The sequence below is a fragment of the Puntigrus tetrazona genome, chromosome 8 (genome assembly GCF_018831695.1).
Source record: "Puntigrus tetrazona isolate hp1 chromosome 8, ASM1883169v1, whole genome shotgun sequence".
NCBI classification, from domain to species: Eukaryota; Metazoa; Chordata; class Actinopteri; order Cypriniformes; family Cyprinidae; genus Puntigrus; species Puntigrus tetrazona.
Window position 1 is genome coordinate 21,949,671 of NC_056706.1, and position 23,054 is coordinate 21,972,724.

The 23,054-nt window shown below is 37.1% G+C and overlaps 4 protein-coding genes across 4 annotated transcripts in view; all 4 read left to right on the top strand.

Moving 5' to 3' along the window:
- The first annotated feature begins 408 nt into the window (after positions 1-408).
- Positions 409-10,229, top strand: LOC122351030 (beta-microseminoprotein-like). The gene is made up of 5 exons (XM_043247858.1): positions 409-442; positions 1,854-1,935; positions 2,226-2,343; positions 2,944-3,307; positions 9,799-10,229. Exons 1-4 carry the CDS (start codon positions 440-442, stop codon positions 3,068-3,070), a joined length of 330 nt encoding a protein of 109 aa, XP_043103793.1. The 5' UTR covers positions 409-439; the 3' UTR covers positions 3,071-3,307; positions 9,799-10,229.
- On the top strand, positions 8,111-10,229 carry LOC122351029 (beta-microseminoprotein J1-like). The gene is made up of 4 exons (XM_043247857.1): positions 8,111-8,262; positions 8,333-8,414; positions 8,703-8,820; positions 9,421-10,229. The coding sequence occupies exons 1-4, from the start codon at positions 8,260-8,262 to the stop codon at positions 9,551-9,553; spliced, it is 336 nt and encodes a 111-aa protein (XP_043103792.1). The 5' UTR covers positions 8,111-8,259; the 3' UTR covers positions 9,554-10,229.
- Positions 10,230-13,794: 3,565 nt separating this feature from the next.
- On the top strand, positions 13,795-14,893 carry LOC122350768 (beta-microseminoprotein-like). Its single transcript, XM_043247466.1, has 4 exons — positions 13,795-13,944; positions 14,124-14,208; positions 14,298-14,412; positions 14,704-14,893. The coding sequence occupies exons 1-4, from the start codon at positions 13,942-13,944 to the stop codon at positions 14,822-14,824; spliced, it is 324 nt and encodes a 107-aa protein (XP_043103401.1). The 5' UTR covers positions 13,795-13,941; the 3' UTR covers positions 14,825-14,893.
- A 510-nt stretch (positions 14,894-15,403) lies between these two features.
- LOC122350739 (anthrax toxin receptor 1-like) overlaps positions 15,404-23,054 on the top strand; it is a 42,083-nt gene continuing 34,432 nt past the window's right edge. Inside the window, 1 exon segment of the mRNA XM_043247425.1 lies at positions 15,404-16,251. Coding sequence (XP_043103360.1) covers positions 16,109-16,251 — 143 coding nt within the window. The 5' untranslated portion in view covers positions 15,404-16,108.

The following is a 23,054-nucleotide window of genomic DNA, read 5'->3' on the forward strand; positions in this document are numbered from 1 at the left end:
GATCAAATCTTTTTGAAGTCATTGAGCAGGTAAGGTACAAATAAATGCATATTACCGTGACAACTTGAGGCTGACGCAATCGTACATTGAGAAATATAAAAATATCAAGAAACATCTGGTGTAGTAAGCGATTGTGTAACAGATAACCGCTTACAACAATAAACTGCATATTTAGCAACCAATAACTCATCAGCAGCTTTACATATATTGAGCGTAGATTCATTCAAATGTGTTTTATGATTATTATTTGACACTCTATAGGCTATCCATAAAGAGTCCCATCTCACTTGCATTTAGAGGCATGAATCATATTTAAAAAAAAAAAAAGTGCAAGTGTAATCAAACATGTCGATCAGACGTGTGTTGAAACGAGACGCTCCTCTTCTGTTTTCTAATGTCCAGATTTCGTCAGATCAGCATCTGCGCTAAACTTGCAAAAATGGTAAGTTTAATAATGCTGCTGATCAATATAGAACGTATATATATTCACATTTACTGTACTGTACTACTAACTACACTGTGCTTTTTTCTCTAAGTTACCAGATTTCTTATTAAAGGCATCTTTGGCTGTTTATTTGGTATTCTGTGCTTTTGTCTCTTTAAGCGAATCTTCCTGCTCCATAGCACTTCTAAAAGGAGATAAAAAAAAACGTCAAATATAAAACCATATTTTGGAACATAATATTTTAAGATAACATGAATCAAAATTGACTTTTGTTGTTATATATATATATATATATATATATATATATATATATATATATATATATATATATATATATATATTTATTTTGATGCTTCCTCAACAGACATATTAAATATAGGATACTTTGCAAGTATGTTAACATTCTGTACCCTATACTAATACTCTTAGGTTTTTTATAATAAACATTGATATTTTTTTCAGCTCAAATTATCACATGAACCTCACAGGAAAGCCTCAAATAACACTCCCACAAGATGTTGTGTACTTTGCAGATAGATACCTTACGACATCGAGATATGATATAGTGCTTTTTAATATGGTGTTCATAGTATGTTATAAATAATCCTACTCTTAAAAGTTATTTTTATTCGTTAAATGTTATAACGCATTGCACGTAGTTTTCATAATGCATTATGCATTTACTATAATGCTTTAAGAATACCCTTATGATGTATTATAAATACGGGCTTCATAGAAAGTGTCACCAGAAACGATTCGTTTCGATGGCATCTCGGGAATGCAGTCGGCTTTATTTGCATGTTAATTGTTCCACGCGCTGAATCGTGACTGAACGAATTATGTGTGAGGTTAATTCTACAGTATATTCTATAGTAATTCTATAGTTCTGCAGTAGCCTGTTGTCCGACCCCCGGTTATCGCGACGACTTGAGGCTGACGCAATCGTATATTGAGAAATATAAAAATATCAAGAAACCTCTGGTGTAGTAAGCGCTTGTGTAACAGATAACAATAAACAACAATAAACTGCATATTTAGCAACCAATAACTCATCAGTAGCATTACATATATCAACAGTAGATTCATTATAAAGTTTTATTTTTATTATTATTATTTCACACTGTAGGCTATCCATATAGGTCCTATATAGAGTTCCATCTGACTTGCATTAGAGGCATGAATCATATTTTTCTACAAAAAAAAGTGCAAGCGTAATCAAACACGCTGATCAGTGAAGACGTGTGTTGAAATGAGACCTTCCTCTTCCGTTTTCTTTAAAAAGACCTAATGTAACCAGCATTTCGTCAGATCAGCATCTGCGCTAAACTTGCAAAAATGGTAAGTTTAATAATGCTGCTGATCAATATAGAATTCGTAATATTTACTCTCGTATGCTGTTTTTTTACAGGCATCTTTGGCTCTGGTTTTGGTATTCTGTGCCTTCGTCTCTTTAAGCGAGTCTGCCTGTTTCCTCAAACAGCTAAATCCGGGTAAATAACACCATTTATAATAAATAATAACGCACGCGATATTTAATTCTTTCTTTAAGAGTCAACATGAAGTAATGTTTTTTTTCTCATAGTGCCCATTTGGTGTGTAACAGAGACAGTATATCTAAACGTCTGAACGTTTTTAGCCATTTTTATTTGGCATTCCAATCACCTTTTAACAATTAGATATAACACTTTAGCCTCAACCACTCATTATACTACACATTTACTGTAAACCTTTTACCGTGCCTTTCTTTTTAACATCTCTTACTTTGGTTGAATATAACCAGGGACAAGCCAGTGTGTTGATGACTACGACGACTCCAAGCATCTAATGGGAAGTACTTGGACAAACAGCAAATGTATCAGATGTACCTGCTCCCCCGGTGAAATGAAGTGCTGTAACGTGTAAGACATTTAACATCCTAACTCAATATATCGCTTGAAACTGTATTATTAATCGTTTTTTTAAGCAAAAACAATTGGAGTTTATTCGAAAGAGCTAAAACTGTATTGCAGATGATGCAATAGTACAGAAATGAGTGCACTTAAAAGAGAGACCACTTTGTTTCTTAACACATTCAAGTACTTTTTTAAAGTTAAAAAGTCTTATCTTGAAGGACACTGTAAGTCATTACATCGTGCTTTAAAGAAGTACATTTATTTTGATGTGTTGTCATACTAAAACGCTTGTCGTTTTATTTCAAACACTTATCATTTTAACTCTTAGTACGTTTAAGTAGTAAATACATTTTAAATGTATCAAACTGCAACTCGCATTCTTGCAGATGTATAATTACATATATATGCATGACATAAAAGTTTCAATGGAAATGTTATTAAAGTATATTTTAGTTTACAATGAATACAGTACACTATAAGCACATTTCAAAAACTTAAGTGGGTGAAAAAAAGCAGTCTTAAATTCAGCAAATTGCCTGTAAATGTAAATTATAATAGATTGTGATTTAATTTTTAATAACGTGCACATCTGCTTTTTTGTTATAGGATGGGCAGAGTGTCTTCCATAACTGAAGGCTGCGTTGTGAAGTATGATTACAAAACATGCACGTTTGATGTGTTTCATCCAGAGGATCCCACCATTAAGTGCGCTTTTGGAACGGTTGGAAAATAATTTCCACTGATCAAATAATGTGTACTTATTTGAACGCCGAGCCTTTTTGATTACAAAAAGGTTTGGCATTCAAGACTTTCTAACGTTTAACAAAGCATTTTTATGAAGTAGAGCTAAGAAAACAAGATACATTTAGTTTCTTCAATTGAATTTTGTATCTTATTTTTGTAAAAATAGCTTATACCCAGCATTTGTCCATGTACAGATGCCGTTCATGTTAGAAGATAAAAGAAAAAGGTGTGATTTATGATTTACCTTCAAATTTCTGATTTAAAGCTTGAATCTTGCATTGTTTCCGATTAACTGAATTGTTAAAATCGCTCAATTTAAATTCTGCATGTTTGTTGATTAAATAAATTGCAATAATCTTGTGTTTTAAGTGTTTTTTGTGAAATGACATGTAAAACCCTGATAAAACACAATAGGTTATTAATGTGTTATTATGTATTATTAAATATTATACAAATATTTCCATGTTTTAAATACAAAAGTACATTTTACTATGTATGAAAAGCACTTTCTCTCTGCTTTTTCTCATAAATGGCATGGTTTAAATACTTTAAATACTTATTTTTCATGTGCTAAAAAAAGCAATAATAATTTCTCAACTACTATGACAATTAATAAAGTACTCACTATTTGTACGTTAATGTGTTAGCAACAATAGAGTAACAATGAAGTAATCACTTTTGTACATTAATGTAATAACAATGTAGAAACTACAGTTTATAAATGATACTAATAGTTTGCATATGATTTATAGGCAAATAAACATTGCATTTCTTCTTAACCTCACTTTATTTGAATGAATATGGGGGAGAAACCTTATATTGATGGCTATGATAACTCCAAGCATCCAATGGGAAGTACTTGGTTAATTTGTTAATTACTGTGACAATAAATAAAGCACTCGCTATTCGCGCATTAATGTATTACCAACTTAAAAATTACAGTTTCTATTAAGTAAAAACTAATAGTAATTATTTTGAAGCGCTTTGTTACTGTATACATTACTGCTTTATTAAAGTGCAAAGGTCCTGTCACGAACAGCACCTCTGTGGCTCTCTCCGACCACCACTGGAGGGAGCTCTCACCGGAATACTGATCACCAAAGACTCAATTTCCCACAACCCCGTGCCTTGGGCTGATTAGAGCCACCAGGTGTTCCTCATTCAACTCAGCCTTTATAATGAACTTCCCCACGATCACTCATTGCGAAGTCTTGCGGATCCAGCGGTCTGTAATGAAGGGTCAAAGGCAGTTGGATCCATGTGCGACAAGGTTTAATCGTAGTCAAACGGGCAAGGTCAAAACAGGTGCAAACAGGGCAAGAAGGGAGATCCAGAAGACAAAACGATAACAGGCAATAGGTCAGTAGGCAGGCAGAGAACAATCACAGAAACGGATACAGTCAAGGTCGGCAACAGATAAACAAAACAAGAATAAACGCTCGGAATTGCTGTGTAGACAAGCAAGACTTCGCAATGAGTGATCGTGGGGAAGTTCATTATAAAGGCTGAGTTGAATGAGAAACACCTGGTGGCTCTAATCAGCCCACGGGGTTGTGGGAAATTGAGTCTTTGGTGATCAGTATTCCGGTGAGAGCTCCCTCCGGTGGTGGTCGGAGAGAGCCACAGAGGTGCTGTTCGTGACAGAGCCCCCTCCCTCTGCGAGCGGCTCCGGAAGCGAGGAGTGACTCGACGCCGAGGTCACTACTGTGGCAGTAACTCCGGAGGAATTGTGACAGCTCTTGGTTCAGACGTTCGGCTTGACCATTGGATTGAGGCTGATAACCTGAAGTTAGACTTATATTGATGTTGAGTTGTGAACAGAAAGCTTGCCAGACTCGAGAGGTGAACTGTGGGCCGTGATCAGACACGATATCTTCGGGTAACCCATAGAAGCAGAATACCTGTTGTAAAAGGACTTCGGCGGTTTCCCAGGCTGTGGGTAGTTTAGGCAACGGTATGAATCTGCATGACTTGGAGAACCGGTCTACGACTGTGAGCACCGTGGTAAAGGAGTTGGAGACTGGTAGATCGGTTAAGAAATCTATGGCTATGTGAGACCATGGTCTTTCCGGTATGGGTAGTGGTTGAAGGAGTCCTGCTGGGCGTTGATGGGAGGTCTTTGTGATATTGCACATCTCACACTGTTGAACGAAATGGATGGTGTCTGAACGAATGGTTGACCACCAGAAACGGTTGTTAACTAGCTGGAGGGTGGCTGTGATGCCTGGATGACCGGCGCTGGGGGTATCATGAACCCAATGCAGAACTCTTTGTCGTAATGTTTGGGGCACGTAAGTTCGATTGGGAGGGCAAGCTGGTGGGGCTGGTTCGGAAAGTTGGGCCTCTGTGATCTCGGTCATGATATCCCACTGGACTGGAGCAACAATACGGGCTGACGGTAGGATGGGTTCGTGAGAGAATTCTTGAGGGATGCTCTCAAACTGCCTGGATAAGGCATCCACTTTAGTGTTCTTTGACCCTGGGCGATAAGTAACTTTAAAATCAAACCGGGAGAAGAACAGAGACCACCTGGCTGGTCTCGAGTTTAGACGCTTGGCGGATTGAATGTATTCGAGGTTTCGGTGATCGGTAAGGATGGTGAATGGTAGTTTGGCTCCCTCTAGCCAATGCCGCCACTCCTCAAGGGCGGATTTCATAGCGAGGAGCTCTCTGTCCCCCACATCGTAGTTGCGTTCGGCTGAGTTAAGCTTGCGGGAGAAGTAGGCACATGGGAAAAGTTTTGCTGGCTGCCCGTGACGTTGAGACAGAATGGCGCCGATGCCCACATTAGATGCATCTACCTCTACTATAAACTCCCGGTTGGGGTCTGGGTGATGAAGTATCGGAGCGGATGTGAACCTTTCTTTGAGCAGATCAAATGCCTGGATGCTGTCAGATGACCACGATAGGCAATGAGAATTCCTTTTAACTAATGAGGTGAGTGGAGCGGCTTCGATACTAAAATTGCGGATAAATCTATGATAAAAATTAGAGAAGCCCAGAAATCGTTGTAATTCTTTGACTGTAGTGGGGCGCGGCCACTCCACGACTGCTTTGACCTTGTGCTCGTCCATCGTTACCCCGTCTGAACTGATGATATACCCCAGGTAAGCCACTTGAGTCTTCTGGAATTCACATTTCTGAAGCTTGACGTACAGTTGATTGTCTATTAAGCGTTGGAGGACAGTTCTGACGTGAGTGACATGAGAATCGAAGCTATCAAAGTACACAAGGATGTCATCCATGTAAACAATGAGGAATTGGTTTAACATGTCTCTAAATACCTCATTCACAAAAGCCTGGAAAACAGACGGACTGTTTGCGAGCCCGAACGGCATGACAAGATATTCATAGTGCCCAGAAGTTGTGGAGAAGGCAGTCTTCCATTCATCTCCTTCTCTGATACGGATCAGGTTGTATGCATTTCTGAGGTCTAACTTAGTGAAAAACTTGGCCTTGTGGAGTTGTTCTAGGGAGGCTGGTACGAGTGGCAGCGGATAACGGTATTTAACAGTGACCTCGTTCAAACTGCGGTAATCAATGCAAGGCCGAAGGCTTCCATCCTTCTTCTTGACGAAGAAAAACCCGGCAGATGCTGGTGACGTAGAGGGGCGGATGAATCCCTTGGCCAATTCATCCTCGATGTAGGATCTCATTGCCTCTGATTCCGGTTGTGAGAGGGAGAAGACGCGACCGCGTTGAGGAACGCGACCCGGCATGAGATCGATGGCACAATCGTACGGACGATGAGGTGGTAATTGTGTTGCCCCTTTTTTACTAAATGCAGGGGCTAAGTCTTGATATTCAACGGGAAGTTCAGTATTCCGGTGAGAGCTCCCTCCGGTGGTGGTCGGAGAGAGCCACAGAGGTGCTGTTCGTGACAGAGCCCGCCCCCCCCCGCGAGCGGCTCCGGAAGCGAGGAGTGACTCCAGGATTTCTCGAACCTGGTAGGCCTCCTCGCCATCGATGATTAAGGGAGGGGCGTCGTTGGACCTTGGACTCAGTTTCTTGCAGGGTAGCCGAAGGCGGAGGTCTCGGGTTGATAGCCAAACCCAGTCACCAGGTGAGTACTCGGGTGCATCTCGGCGATGACGATCTGCCTGAGCTTGGAACCTTCTGACTGCTCTTCTGAGATGGACGTGGGCGGAGTTCCAGACCTCCTCACTCCTTTGTAGCCATGAGTTGACTGCGGGTAGTGCGGAGGGTTCTCCAGACCAGGGAAATAATGGAGGTTGAAAGCCCAGAACGCATTGAAAGGAAGTTAGCCCGTTGGATTGTTTCCTTAAGGAGTTCTGTGCATACTCAGCCCAGACTAAATAGCGACTCCAGTCCTGTTGGTTGTTGTGGCAGTAACTCCGGAGGAATTGTGACAGCTCTTGGTTCAGACGTTCGGCTTGACCATTGGATTGAGGGTGATAACCTGAAGTTAGACTTATATTGCCTGTTATCGTTTTGTCTTCTGGATCTCCCTTCTTGCCCTGTTTGCTCCTGTTTTGACCTTGCCCGTTTGACTATGATTAAACCTTGTCGCACATGGATCCAACCGCCTTTGACCCTTCATTACAGAAGACTTCACCACAAACGGATCCAGCGGTCTGTAATGAAGGGTCAAAGGCGGTTGGATCCATGTGCGACAAGGTTTAATCGTAGTCAAACGGGCAAGGTCAAGACAGGAGCAAACAGGGCAAGAAGGGAGATCCAGAAGACAAAACAATAACAGGCAATAGATCAGTAGGCAGGCAGAGAACAATCACAGAAATGGATACAGTCAAGGTCGGCAACAGATAAACAAAACAAGAATAAACGCTCGGAATTGCTGTGTAGACAAACAAGACTTCGCAATGAGTGATCGTGGGGAAGTTCATTATAAAGGCTGAGTTGAATGAGGAACACCTGGTGGCTCTAATCAGCCCAAGGCACGGGGTTGTGGGAAATTGAGTCTTTGGTGATCAGTATTCCGGTGAGAGCTCCCTCCAGTGGTGGTCGGAGAGAGCCACAGAGGTGCTGTTCGTGACAGGTCCAGACTCCAGAGCCAGTAATCAAACAAGTTAATGATCAATGTAGATGTATGTTGAAATGTGTGGTCAGAAAGATGTCCTCTTCTGTTTTCTTTAAAAAGACCTAATGTAACCAGCAACTGCATTTCGTCAGATCAGCATCTGCGCTAAACTTGCAAAAATGGTAAGTTTAATAATGCTGCTGATCAATATAGAATTCGTAATATTTACTCTCGTATGCTGTTTTTTTACAGGCATCTTTGGCTCTGGTTTTGGTATTCTGTGCCTTCGTCTCTTTAAGCGAGTCTGCCTGTTTCCTCAAACAGCTAAATCCGGGTAAATAACACCATTTATAATAAATAATAACGCACGCGATATTTAATTCTTTCTTTAAGAGTCAACATGAAGTAATGTTTTTTTTCTCATAGTGCCCATTTGGTGTGTAACAGAGACAGTATATCTAAACGTCTGAACGTTTTTCGCCATTTATTTGCATTCCAATCACCTTTTTAACAATTAGATATAACACTTTAGCCTCAACCACTCATTATACTACACATTTACTGTAAACCTTTTACCGTGCCTTTCTTTTTAACATCTCTTACTTTGGTTGAATATAACCAGGGACAAGCCAGTGTGTTGATGACTACGACGACTCCAAGCATCTAATGGGAAGTACTTGGACAAACAGCAAATGTATCAGATGTACCTGCTCCCCCGGTGAAATGAAGTGCTGTAACGTGTAAGACATTTAACATCCTAACTCAATATATCGCTTGAAACTGTATTATTAATCGTTTTTTTAAGCAAAAACAATTGGAGTTTATTCGAAAGAGCTAAAACTGTATTGCAGATGATGCAATAGTACAGAAATGAGTGCACTTAAAAGAGAGACCACTTTGTTTCTTAACACATTCAAGTACTTTTTTAAAGTTAAAAAGTCTTATCTTGAAGGACACTGTAAGTCATTACATCGTGCTTTAAAGAAGTACATTTATTTTGATGTGTTGTCATACTAAAACGCTTGTCGTTTTATTTCAAACACTTATCATTTTAACTCTTAGTACGTTTAAGTAGTAAATACATTTTAAATGTATCAAACTGCAACTCGCATTCTTGCAGATGTATAATTACATATATATGCATGACATAAAAGTTTCAATGGAAATGTTATTAAAGTATATTTTAGTTTACAATGAATACAGTACACTATAAGCACATTTCAAAAACTTAAGTGGGTGAAAAAAAGCAGTCTTAAATTCAGCAAATTGCCTGTAAATGTAAATTATAATAGATTGTGATTTAATTTTTAATAACGTGCACATCTGCTTTTTTGTTATAGGATGGGCAGAGTGTCTTCCATAACTGAAGGCTGCGTTGTGAAGTATGATTACAAAACATGCTCGTTTGATGTGTTTCATCCAGAGGATCCCGCCATTAAGTGTCATTTTAATGGTTGGATGGTTGGAAAATAATTTCCACTGATCAAATAATGTGTACTTATTTGAACGGCAAGCCTTTTTGATTACAAAAAGGTTTGGCATTCAAGACTTTCTAACGTTTATCGCCAAAACAAAGCATTTTTATGAAGTAGAGCTAAGAAAACAAGATACATTTAGTTTCTTCAATTGAATTTTGTATCTTATTTTTGTAAAAATAGCTTATACCCAGCATTTGTCCATGTACAGATGCCGTTCATGTTAGAAGATAAAAGAAAAAGGTGATCTGAACACAATAATCTTGTGTTTTAAGTGTTTTTTGTGAAATGACATGTAAAACCCTGATAAAACACAATAGGTTATTAATGTGTTATTAAATATTATACAAATTTTCCATGTTTTAAATACAAAAGTACATTTTACTATGTATGAAAAGCACTTTCTCTCTGCTTTTTCTCATAAATGGCAAGGTTTAAATACTTTAAATACTTATTTTTCATGTGCTAAAAAAAGCAATAATAATTTCTCAACTACTATGACAATTAATAAAGTACTCACTATTTGTACGTTAATGTGTTAGCAACAATAGAGTAACAATGAAGTAATCACTTTTGTACATTAATGTAATAACAATGTAGAAACTACAGTTTATAAATGATACTAATAGTTTGCATATGATTTATAGGCAAATAAACATTGCATTTCTTCTTAACCTCACTTTATTTGAATGAATATGGGGGAGAAACCTTATATTGATGGCTATGATAACTCCAAGCATCCAATGGGAAGTACTTGGTTAATTTGTTAATTACTGTGACAATAAATAAAGCACTCGCTATTCGCGCATTAATGTATTACCAACTTAAAAATGACAATTTCTATTAATTAAGTAAAAACTAATAGTAATTATTTTGAAGCGCTTTGTTACTGTATACATTACTGCTTTATTAAAGTGCAAAGGTCCAGACTCCAGATCCAGTAATCAAACAAGTTAATGATCAATGTAGATGTGTGTTGAAATGTGTGGTCAGAAAGATATCCTCTTCTGTTTTCTTTAAAAAAAACACATACTGGGCAAATATCCGCATTTTATCAGACCAGCATCTGTGCTAAACTTTCATAATGCTGATCAATATAGAATTTATATTTAAAAACATGTACCATTATATACTGTTATTTTTCTAATATGTAAGTATTTTTCCATCTACAGGCATCTTTGGCTTTGGTTTTGGGGTTTTGTGCAAAAACAGCGTGGCTTTGATAAATCGAAGCCTCCAATGGGAAGTCATTGGATAAATGGAGCACGTATCAGATGTATCTGCTCGCCTGGTCAAATGGAGTGCTGTTATATGTAAGACATTTAACAACCTGACTGCTGTATAAAACCAAATGCAATGATTTTTAAAACAAATAAGTCCACATTTTCATTATACCAAGGCACGCTTTTTAGCTAGACACAAAATATGTACCGATAAGTACATATCACTGCAGTTTCCAAAAGAAATGAACACTAGGCAGTAAAACTCCATTTTATTAAAGCCTATTTTTTACACAATTACTTCAAAAATATTATGTGGCTTCAAAACAATATTAATATGCTGGGAGATTTGAAAACGGATGCTTTTGAACATTATCATCACACACATCCAGCTTCATATCTGTGGGTTTTCAAAGACGGTAGGTTTGATCTGTACCTCAAGGAGTACAGAGATGTACTTGAGAGGCGACGAGCTCGAACAGAACCATCTCCGGGTTTTAGAGCATTCCACTGCAGACATGATCCTGTAGATTGTGCAACACAACCCTGTCATCGACAAAACTGGCAAAATCCTAAAGATCCTTTCCGTGGATGTTTTCCTCTAGCATTCACGCTAGACACTGCCTGTGAAATTCTGCCAGAGTTTCATCTAGAACTACAGGTCCATCACCAGTCCATTGACAGATATGCTTAAGAACAAAGAAGTCTCTGTCTTGGACTCCAGTTGCCACAGAGTCCAAGACAGATGAAGAACTTCCCAGAACTTCCCAGAGTCCCAGAAGATGAAGAACTTCCCCATCACACTGCTCCTAGGACATCCTGACCCCAGCAAGCCCTTCGTTGTAGAAGTGGACACTAACCACTAGGGTTATGTTGTCTCAGCAGCAGGAGAATCCTTCTAGACTCCATCCATGTGCCTTCTTCTCAAAGAAACCCACCCTGGTGGAGAAGCAGTACGATAAGTAGAATAATCATTCTCATGGTATTTTTATAATCCCGTAAAACTATCTCTCCAAAGAAAAACTTACTTTGGAGATGCTTGCAGATGTTTTGCGTATTGACCCATTCGTTTAATGCAGTATTTATTAAAATGCAGAAATGACATCAATCAAAACTCGTTTTAAATTATAATATTAAGTCAGAGTTAAGCACAGAGTGATAACAGAAATACATTTTTTTTAAAGAGAGCTGCTTGCTCGCGGAAATAAAAACAAGAACTTTAATTTCATTTTACTTGCTGACTGATTCTATTTATTGAATGATTATTAAAATTAATATAGTTATGAGAGTGTTTCAGAGGGATTTGACATACCTGACTGAAGAGAACATGAAGTTAAGTCGGTTTTTGTTTACGGATGCAAAACAATGTCCTGCTGAGCAAACTGCATTCTTTAATTCAAACTGCAGTCTTTTATTTATTTATTTATTTATTTATTAGCAATATCTGTCAATAAATGTCACATTTTAGAAAACCATATATTTTGTTGAAGTCATTTTTACTTGGTGTTAAAGAAATTTAATCTGGGTACCCTGTAATGGACAAATAATCTTGTTTAATCGTATTTATGATAGTTTAGGTGCTCAGATTATTTTTTATTAATTAAACAATAGTATAGTATTATAATACTGATATACACACATAATACTGATTGTGTTGTGTGTGATTACTGGTGTGATCACATTGAAGTAAAGAGGTCAGAACAACGTTAAGGGAATGTAGATTACTCAGAAACTAACCAAAAAAATACCATTCTGGGAACCGAAAACAAACGTTCTGGGTACATTCTGTAAACCAAGAATTGTTGGTAGGGGATTCTTCAAAATATCTTTTTTTTTGTTTGTTTGGCACAAGAAATAAATGAATACAGATTTGGTTCAACGTGACAGTGAGTCAATATTGACATCATTTTTTGTATCCCTTTAATGACAATCGGAACACTCCACGTTTTTTTATGAAAACAGTCTTATTCTCCAACTCCCCCAGAGTTACAAAGTTGAATTTTACTGTATTTGCAAACATTGGTGATAGCGCTTTAGCATAGCTTAGCATAGATTGTTGAATCTGATTAGACCACAAGCTACATGATAATACAAAGTTTTACCATTAAAAAAAAAAAAAATATATATATATATATATATATATATATATATATATATAGTTATGGTGCCCTCTGTACTTTAAGCACTTAATGAATCCAGTCATACTGAATGGAATGAAAGCTCTAAAATGAAAAGTGTTAATATATATATATATAACTGTTAAAAGATTTTTATGATTTGCTGTCTTCTCAAACATGGCACATTTCCATCATGCTTTGATGCAGTGCTGTTTATATATATATATATATAAATGAAGTCCGTCCGTGGGTGTGTAGTAAATAAATGAATAAATAAACATTTACAAGTATTGCAACTAGCAACTAAATTTTACAATTATTTTAATAATCCAGATACAAGAATATAAATGACTAATAATTTAATTTCTGGTCTTGCAAAAAAATAAATAAGGCTCAAAACGAATTAAAAGAGCATTGCAGCTGCCCATAACGTCAAGCCTAGAGCTGCATGCCTCTGGCACATCAGTCAAACAAACATTTCATCTACCTTAATGTAAATCTCTGTGATGTTTGAGAACAGAAGAGGACCGGATATCGAACCCTGAGGTACCCCAGTGGTTATCTGATGTAATGTCGGCTCTATCATCATACATGTCTTTACTGACAGTTCAGATAATCATCATCCATGAGCAAAGTCTTATTTTCTTTAAAAACAACCCCAACAGCATTCTGACCCCAGGTTCTTTGAACAATAGTGCGCATTGGGTACACTGGACCGCTGCTAAGAGGTTGTTTGCTTCAACATCAAAGTCCAACCTGCACTTAACGTAGCATATTTGTACATTTCTGTTCAGAGAAAAAAAAAAGTAGAATATCAATAAACCACTGCGATTAGCTGTATGCTATTATTGTAACGTTTTCCTAATGCAATAGCAACGCAGTAAGGACTTCGTGACCAAATAAATCAGTATTCAATAACAATAATAATGTAATCAGCGTCTCCAGAATCATTCGACAAATGAATCATTAACATCCTGCTCCACCTTCCTCACTTAAATACAAGCGTTGCGGTTTTGATTTCATATAGTCAAATAACTGTCGGCGTAAACATGGTAAGCTTCTCTTATAATACTGTTTATTTTTAGCTTAATGTAGATTACAGGCAGTCATTAGGTAATTTTCACGATTACAGAATTTATTAAATGAGCGCGAATTTCACGTGATGTTTTAGCATTTTTACCATACATACAATAAATTATTTAATATGATTTCGCGTTTGCTGACTGTGAAGAGGTCGGTGGTTCTGGGTTTGTTTCTGTGCGCTCTCCTCTCTCTCGTCAACGCTGCATGCTTCGTTAAGCAACACAAAACATCAGGTACAAACTGTCCTTCACTTTCATTGCATTACTAAAAAAAAGTGCTCTTTTATCCAGTGTTTTTCAATTCTCTCTCTGATCTTTTGTAGTTAAGTTTTGCCAGGATACGACGGATAAGACGTGGCATCCTACTGGATCTGTTTGGAGAAACAGTAAATGCTTCGACTGTAATTGTTCCGCTGATTCCATGAGTTGCTGTGACGTGTGAGTGCAGCATTTTTTACCGTTAAAGACTCTCAGCCAGTTACTTACAGCAGAAGCAAACGGAAATAATTGTGGAGGATTGAAAAGAAATGTGAAGCTTTTGCATTTTATATCAAAAAATAAAATTAAATAAAATTAAATAAAATTAAATGAAAATAAAATTAAATATATAAATATAAATTAATAAATAAATAAAAAGCACTTAACTCATTTTCAACTAATATTATTTTAATAATATTAATGTATTTTAATTTAAATATCTAAAGTTTAAATATCTTGTCGTTCCTGTAGAATGGAGAGGCCTGTTAATTATCCGGACAAGTGCCAAGTGGAGTACGATTACACTACATGCACGTATGAACTATTTGAGAAAGTGCCCTGTTCTGCCTCGGGTGTTGTTCTCGGGAAATGACGGCCATGAATCATGAAAAGGAAGGCATCTTCACTGTATCGTTTGAAAATAAATATATAAATAAATTAAGCGTGGGATCGTTTTTTTGATTTCAAGCATGTTTTAACATTAAACAGCATGATGTGGCATTGATGTAAGATGATAAATGAATCTTATGTTTATATAAGTAGAATAAAGTTTGTTTGTTTTTTACTTGTTAGCACATACCCTATCTTAACACTTCTTAAACTCTATTTGTCATGCAAAAACGTTTTTATTTCTCTCCTTACGTCCCGATAACAGTCACTAAGTTCAGTGGTCTTAATGTATGTATATGTATTTACACACAGTAAAATTTTTGTTAAATGCATGTACATTTATATATTTCTATTTTTTATATGAATATATATACATATATTTTATGTATAGATATTTTACATAAATATATTTTAAATAAATATAAACACGTTTTATATACATATACATGCATGTATATATATATATATATATATATATATATATATATATATATATATATATATATATATATGCATGTATATATATATACACATAATACATATACACAGTATATAGACACATATATTATGTAAACATGCGATTAATCCCGATTTGTCTAAATTTGTCCAAAAAATGTGATTTTATAAACTATTGTTTTTATACGTCAAGCTTTACAGGAAAAAAAGGTTGTAATTTGTTCAAATGTAACGCCGTCAAACATTTTCAACATAAACAAACATTTTCAGTAACATTTCTCACCACTAGATGGCAAAATTACAAGCTTAATCACTTTTTGGGTTTCTTTATTGCTTTGAAAAAAGAGCATGGAAAGTTGTTTTGGAGTCAAGGGGCTGAGAGAGACAATGATTTTGGCAAAGACACACACACACACACACACACACACACAAACATAAACACACACAACCACACTCCCTCCCACACTCCATCAATCTAGCAGCAACTGGGGCAGCGAGCAGAAGTGTGTCAGACTTTGGGATGCTTGTGCACATTTACACGTGTGCATCTGCCTTCTAGAAACGTCTTACCAACCAAGAATCTCGAGACACTTTCATTTTCCTTTTTTTTCCCCAGTAAAACCTTCACTCTGCTGCCACGGGCCAGCAGGAGCAAAGACAAATCTGGTCTTTTTGGAGAATGGTTTCTCCACGTTAACTGCGCGGATTACACATTGTCAAGGACCCTCTGGAAACCTACTTTTCTCTCATGGTCGCTTTTGTATTTTTCCTGTAGTCCTGATTTCGCTCGACTCAGACAGTGCTTTGCAACATGTGCAGGCTTTGGAGGATAGCGGTTTTGCTCTGTGTCAAATTGGTGGACACCGCGAATGGAAATACAGGACTCGTGCCGGAAAGAGGGTCAGCAGCTTCCTCCTGCTACGGAGGTTTTGACCTCTACTTTGTACTAGACAAGTAAGTTATCCTGTTGTTTACCCATGCATGGTTATCACAGTCTGTATATGCTGCGTCGGCATCTGTAAGAGGGCTTTTTTTGATTTTGAACCAATTATTAGTAGACATACTTGCATGAATCACTAATAGAAATCTATTATTATAGTAATGAATAAAGCAACTCCAAAGAGAATTACAGTAAAAAATTACAGTTTTTTTGACTATGGTTTTTCACCTTGTATCTGTCGTTGTGTTTTTGCTTTTGGGAAAATATTGGAAACATATATATTCCTATCTATGAAACTATTTCCATGTTGTTGGATCTGTCAACGTTTAATGCACGATGCCGTTCACACGGTGTTGGAGAGAAGCGAGGGGGGATATAACAGTACAGGTAACTGTTTTCCTCTGCGACGTATGTCTCGTCCAACAACAATAATGCATGAGGTGGAAATAATGGCATGTTAGGGGTCAGTGCGGACACGCTGGCTGGATGCAAGCGCCGCCTCTTGAGGACAGGTTACAAATATGCAGCAATGAGCCAAAAGACTGCAAGGGGAGGATAGATTAAACAGCTGGTTTGAGAGCCATTTGCCATATCGGTTCCACATACGCAGTTTGATAGAAAAGCAAAGGAAACTGATGATTTAGAAACCGTTTGAAATCGCCATTTCGCGAATATTTAGCTCATTTCAGTGTCGGTTGCCGTGCATTTCGACTCGTTTGATAATTCGGTCGGCGACTTTCAAGCTACCTTGACCTAATTTTGCCACGCTGCGTTGCGAAAGCCCCAGGACATATAAAAGCGCACGGAAAATCAATTACACACACTTCTGAACTCAACCACAGCACCGTGACGTTCACCTGCGCGCTGCTAGCTTTTTTTATGCAATATATATGACATCGGACGGATTGGATGTGGGTCACAGTTTTCAGCTATTTCGTTTCAGTCTAAACTTCAACGCCGCTTGGCAACTTTTTCCCCCAGAGTGTTATGTTCACGTTCGACGAATGTGTTTTAAGTATAAAAAACACAGCTGTGTTTCCTAATACGTGTAAATCATTCCTCGCCGCTCGCCTGTCAGCTCAGCTGTGAATGTGATGTTATTGTTGGACATATCCGTACTGTTATACGGTGACGTACAGCTATATGTCAACTCATTTCCCCTTTACTCCACTGCCTCGGATACTTCAAATCAAATTAGTTTTCATTTCATTCTTTTAGCGTCAGGCACCCAGTTTCCGAGCAACAGCGTGATGCTTTCAAAGGTTCACGTCCTCCGTTTCATCGTCTTTCGTCGCCTGCAAGGCTTGTAGAGTCAAATGTTATGGATCTACTGGATGCACAATGAATTCTAGAAATGATATGGGAGAATGAAGTTAAAAAAAGCCCTGATGACAGAACATGCCGGCAAAGCAAATAACTAGCCCAAATGTCTGAGAGTGATAGGTTTCTCTTTTGCATTTGTACAATTTAAAACAACAAATAAAATAAAATAAAATAATTATTGTTATTAGGTCTGTTATTATTATTATTATATAAAATGAATAAGATTACTCATACATACATACCTGTGTGTGTGTGTGTGTGTGTGTGTGTGTGTGTGTGTGTGTGTGTGTGTGTGTGTGTGCATATGGTATTTATGACGTTATGGGGACCACACAAGGATAGGAATATGAGTAAAGTTTTACCTTGTGGGGATATTTTTTAGGCTTATAAAGTTTATAAAACACGCAATATCTTTCAAAATATTTTTTGAAAATCTAAAAATGACAATAGATTCCCGTAAAGGATAGATTTAGGCGCAGGACAATAGAAAATATGGTCTGTACAGAATAAAAACCTATGGAGAATCCCCAAAAACATGAAAACACAACGTATGTGTGTGTGTGTGTGTGTGTGTGTGTGTGTGTGTGTGTGTGTGTGTGTGTGTGTGTGTGTGTGAAATGTTCTCCAGAATGATTTCAAAATGTGCTTCTTGTGCTTCGGTGGAAATCAAGCTCATAATTGCTTTTATTTAACAATGCAGCTTTCTTTATTGTAGAAATAAATCCGTATTCCACTAAATAACAGAAACTCCTCAAATTCTGAGCACTTTGCACTTTGAACCCCACTGAACTATTGACGCGAAACACAAAAATGGTAAAAATCGGACAATTGCGATAATCGAGACAAGTCACTTTAATTCATATAGCGCTCTACACTGTTTTTTTTTCAGTTTGGCTGCAAAGTGGCTCTAAAAAGAAGACAATAGCAAACACTCATTATTAGAAAATGAAGTTCACAGTTGATTCAGCCAATCAAAAATTGACAATTCATCTATGAAACAGCTCACTTCACTTCTCGACCAATAATGTCAGTGCCCTGAAGTCATTAACTAAGAAGGAACCCAAAATAGGTGACAAAAAACGGAGAGAGTAAAACCTCAGGGGAAACCAAGTTCAGTCCGGGAGGCCAACGGTTGTCCGATTCATCTATTTTAAATGCTAGAGCAGATATAAACATAACTGGTCATAATCAGTCAGCGTAACAGCCTAATAAGAATAAAGGCAAGAAGACACATATCGTATTAGAATTAATTTAGCATATCAAACAGAAGCCTCTAGCTATCATGGGGCAATGCCCACCATTACGTTCTGGTTATGTTTAACACGGGTTCTTTTATCAACACAAATCAATCAGAAATCACTTGGGTGTGAGTTATGGGAAAGTCAGTGTTTGGTTGCTCTACTTATGGCCCATTTCTGTGGCTCCACTTTATAGATGTGGGCTTGATGGTTTGGCTCCCGCGCTCGGGAGGGTCTGCGAAGGCCATTTACCGTTCTCCTCCATTCATTCAGCTCAAGCGCTTTTGCAGACAGTGCAACAAGAGAACGGCGGAGAAACAGTGGTGGGAATAAAGCAACACGTGTTATGAAACTAATAATGTCACTCAGCTTCTAATGACCGGGAAGGCCTGCTGTTGTTTCTAGTTCTGGAGCTTCTGCTTCTGCTCGGACGACCTGTAATCAAACCGTTTGAACACTGTCCTGCATTTTCAGCATAGCGGTCTCTCGTGGAAACTGTCGTCGCGTTCGAATAGCCAAGTTTCGCAAGAATAGCATAGTTTTGTTAAGAAATTAAGTCCCCAGTTAAAGCAACAATGAAATGAAGCGCTTAAGAGGACTGACATGAGACACAAAAAGCTGGGAGGGAATTTAATCAGAAGTAGAAATGTTGCACTATAGCTAATATATTATATATATTACAGATTAAAAATGATAACATAATCATTGTAGTAATTCAGTTATGACCTTTTCTATAACACAGTGGTTTATATATATATATATATATATATATATATATATATATATATATATATATATATATATATATATATTATTACATAGCCACCAAATTTATGAATAAATTACTTGACAATAAAGTATTTTTCAGCAGTAACACCTTGTTGCTGTACTTAAAGCAACAGCATGTTAGTTTTTAGCCTTGAAATAAAGAGTTCAGATGCAAAAGCCTCTTAAGTGGCATCTTAAACTAATCTAAAATTAGCTCAATTATTTTCTACACTATTAAAGTGAGCATTAATATAGGAGCCTGAGGAAATGCTTATTGTCGACCTTTACTTTGTAAAGAAAATGTATACCTTTATGCCTTTATATACATGTCTACAAGCCCTTCTGTATCATATGAGCAAACAGATAGTGAGAAAATCAAGCAAAATATAGATACAGAGACAGATAAAGTTTCCAAATTTTTTATTTTTTTTTATCATTTTGGTTCTTCAACCTTTTAACAAAATGGTCTGAATGATGTCTTCACGATTCGCACAATCTTAGATGAATCTTCACGACAAATTTAGTTTGATTAGTCTATACTCCAGTGACAGGTAGGCTGGGGTAGGTCATTTGTGCAAATTTAAAAGAACTGTGCAACTCATTAAAAATGTACGATTTTGCAAAATTGTATGCTAGATTAGCCAGAAAATAACCTGGATGATCTACTACTTCAGATTTCTGAATGACAATGAAGCACCGCAGCTGATGCTGATAGGTCACATGATGGTAACAAAATGGTGGATGTAGTATAGCCAACTTTGATCATACTTCCACACTATCCATACTTCTTTAATGCTCGGCCGAGTTCGAGTTCAAATACAGTACCTAATCATACGCACCTTTCATACATACCGCTTTCATAATGTAATTAAAGTGCTCCATTTTCACGCACTTAAGAGTTCATGACCGTATGAATAAATTGGCTCAGACTACTTAAGCATAGGTAGATTTTAGGGCATATATTTATATTATTGCTAATAAAAACAACACTGATGATTTTTGTGAGCTGATGACTATGCATTATACATAGCTTAATTTCACAATAAAGCATTCGATGCTTTTATTACAGTTCAAGACCAAGACCTTCACATTAAGATTTTATTATGGTTTTATTAGTCATCTGGCTCTGAACACCAATCTGTTCCTGAGCAAAGCTTAAATATAATGCGAACCATAATTTGCCTAATGGCTGCTAGGCTAGCTGCTATTGTTTCGAGCCCAGCTGTAAGTGAAATGCCCTCGTTGAACTGTTCTCGTTCCGAAAGCCGAGGGATGTGTTTGGGGGTGGGTTTTGCACTCTCATCCGTTCCCAAGATTTATCTAAACCTTTGGGTTAGGGAGGAACTGAATAATGTGACAATCCAGTCCAATTTCAGCGAAAATGAATAGGCGATCTTGGGCAGCTGTATGAAGGCTAGTTCATTAAGAGTTATAGCTATATAAATAAATCCTTCGCTTTTACACACTCGCACACACATACCAGTTGCCTCTTGTTAAACCATTTCACCATCAGCTCCAGATGTCCCAAACCCTGCCTGCTTTGGCTGCTTTAGAGGCCTGGATCTCACTAACAATGGAAAAACAGTGAGAGGGAGACAAAGACCCAGAGAGGAGGACCGAGGCAGCGCCTAAACAATACAGAAACTTTTGCCACATTAACTCACATCATCTCATTGCAATTAATAATTCTAAACGTAGGCCATAATGAGGTGGAGCAGAGCCTTTTATTGTTTTATTTTAGAGGGCCCAAAGAGTATTTGGACACTCTTGTGTTTCTTCAACTACAAGAATTTTTATGTCCCAGTGGGCGGCTTTTATTCAAACTAAGAGATTTTTTTTATTTTGTTGTTGCTATAGAAAAGTGTCTTGTAAAACTTTTTACTGACTGTCCCATCATCACTTATTTTTGTTACTTTTCAAATTCTTTTTTGCATTGTTTTCACCCTGGTCTCAAAACCGTATTTTCATATTTCAGTAGGATTCTTTCTATTAACCAGTTGCTTAAAAGCATACATATTGCTAGCATATTGGTTGTTTATTAAATGTGTTAAATCATGTAATGCCTGACCATATTTTAGATCCCTTAATCTCTACCCCAGACTTAACAACTGGCTTACTAATTATTAATAATATAATAATAAGCAGGAAATTACAAATTTATTGACGCAAATTTGAAGTAGTTAGTTAATAGTGAGAACTGGTCCCCAAAATAAAGTGTGATTGGATATTTATATTGGATTATTGTTTTTAGAAAACAATTTCTGTGACCTATAAAAAACATTTTGTTCATTACGATACTCTTAAGACAATCAACACAACACTTAAGAACCTTAAAGGAACACTCCACTTTTTACCATTTTTGAATCCATTAGCCGATCAGCTGGTCTATCCAAGCACTTTTAGCATAGTTTGCATAGCATAGTCTGTGTGATATCACTGCGTCTCCTGTGGTACGGCAATATTATGGCAGCAAACTTCCTTTATTATTACACCAGAATGAGAGTATAGTTCTTAATCATATCGGCCTAAAAAATCCAAATTTTCCTTTTTCCATCGGTCTTACTACATGAGATAACTACAGAAGAGGTACGTTTTCAATAGGAAAAATATTGAAACTCTTTGGTCATTTTTGAACGCGATGCTACTGGTCTAATTGGATTCATTGATCTATGCTAAGCTATGCTAAAAGTGCTATCGCCAGGGCTGGAGATGGGCCGAATGGATTCAAAAACGGTAAAACTCATCTTATTAACTCTGGGGGAGTTCGAGAATGAGCCTATTTCCAAAAAAAAGTGGACTGTTCCTTTAAATTCAGTTGCTGGAAGTTAAAAGCTATATGTAGGTTTTAAACTACACCCCAGTCAAATGACTTGACAATAAACGTTCAACAACTCTTTCAGTCTTTTCCAGAAAATTTTGAGTTGAAAAGTTTGCAAGAACGTGATTGTAAACACACTTACGGTGTGACTAGTTAGTATGAGTTTACCTGGTCATTGTGTTTGAAGTTTAAAGTCCCCGATAACCTCTGTAGTCCATTATTAGCCACTTTTTTTTTTTGAAAATATCATGAGGTAAAAGCTTTAAAAATCAATACTAATGTGTTTTTGTTGTAGAATGTAGAAGTGTGAAAATTGCGCTTGTGTTAAACACAGACCTTATTTCAGGCATTTAACCTGATTGAAATGTCAACTTTCTTTGATGGCTTTCACAGGACCTGGATTTTTAAACTGCATTACCGTGCAAAAACAAGATCATCTGGATTCAATTTTGTCCTGGGAATAGTTGCATTATAACAAGTACATCATTTTGAATGAATCAACGGTCGTATAGCTCTGCACTAGACATGGCATCATAGAAATAACATCTGGCACAGTGACAGCTGTGGTATTTATTACTGGAAGTAAGAAAATGTTAACTGTACAGCTGCGTATTGACACAGATTCCATGTATCGATCACATTTTCCAATAGGAAATAGAAAAAATACTGA

What these genes read in the sequence shown, in the direction of transcription:
- LOC122351030 (XM_043247858.1), top strand. An exon ending in CCTCAAACAGCTAAATCCGG is followed by an intron (nt 1,936 to 2,225) that starts GTAAATAACACC and finishes GAATATAACCAG; the next exon opens with GGACAAGCCAGTGTGTTGAT. An exon ending in GAAATGAAGTGCTGTAACGT is followed by an intron (nt 2,344 to 2,943) that starts GTAAGACATTTA and finishes TTTTTGTTATAG; the next exon opens with GATGGGCAGAGTGTCTTCCA.
- LOC122351029 (XM_043247857.1), top strand. An exon ending in CCTCAAACAGCTAAATCCGG is followed by an intron (nt 8,415 to 8,702) that starts GTAAATAACACC and finishes GAATATAACCAG; the next exon opens with GGACAAGCCAGTGTGTTGAT. An exon ending in GAAATGAAGTGCTGTAACGT is followed by an intron (nt 8,821 to 9,420) that starts GTAAGACATTTA and finishes TTTTTGTTATAG; the next exon opens with GATGGGCAGAGTGTCTTCCA.
- LOC122350768 (XM_043247466.1), top strand. An exon ending in TAAGCAACACAAAACATCAG is followed by an intron (nt 14,209 to 14,297) that starts GTACAAACTGTC and finishes GATCTTTTGTAG; the next exon opens with TTAAGTTTTGCCAGGATACG. An exon ending in TCCATGAGTTGCTGTGACGT is followed by an intron (nt 14,413 to 14,703) that starts GTGAGTGCAGCA and finishes TCGTTCCTGTAG; the next exon opens with AATGGAGAGGCCTGTTAATT.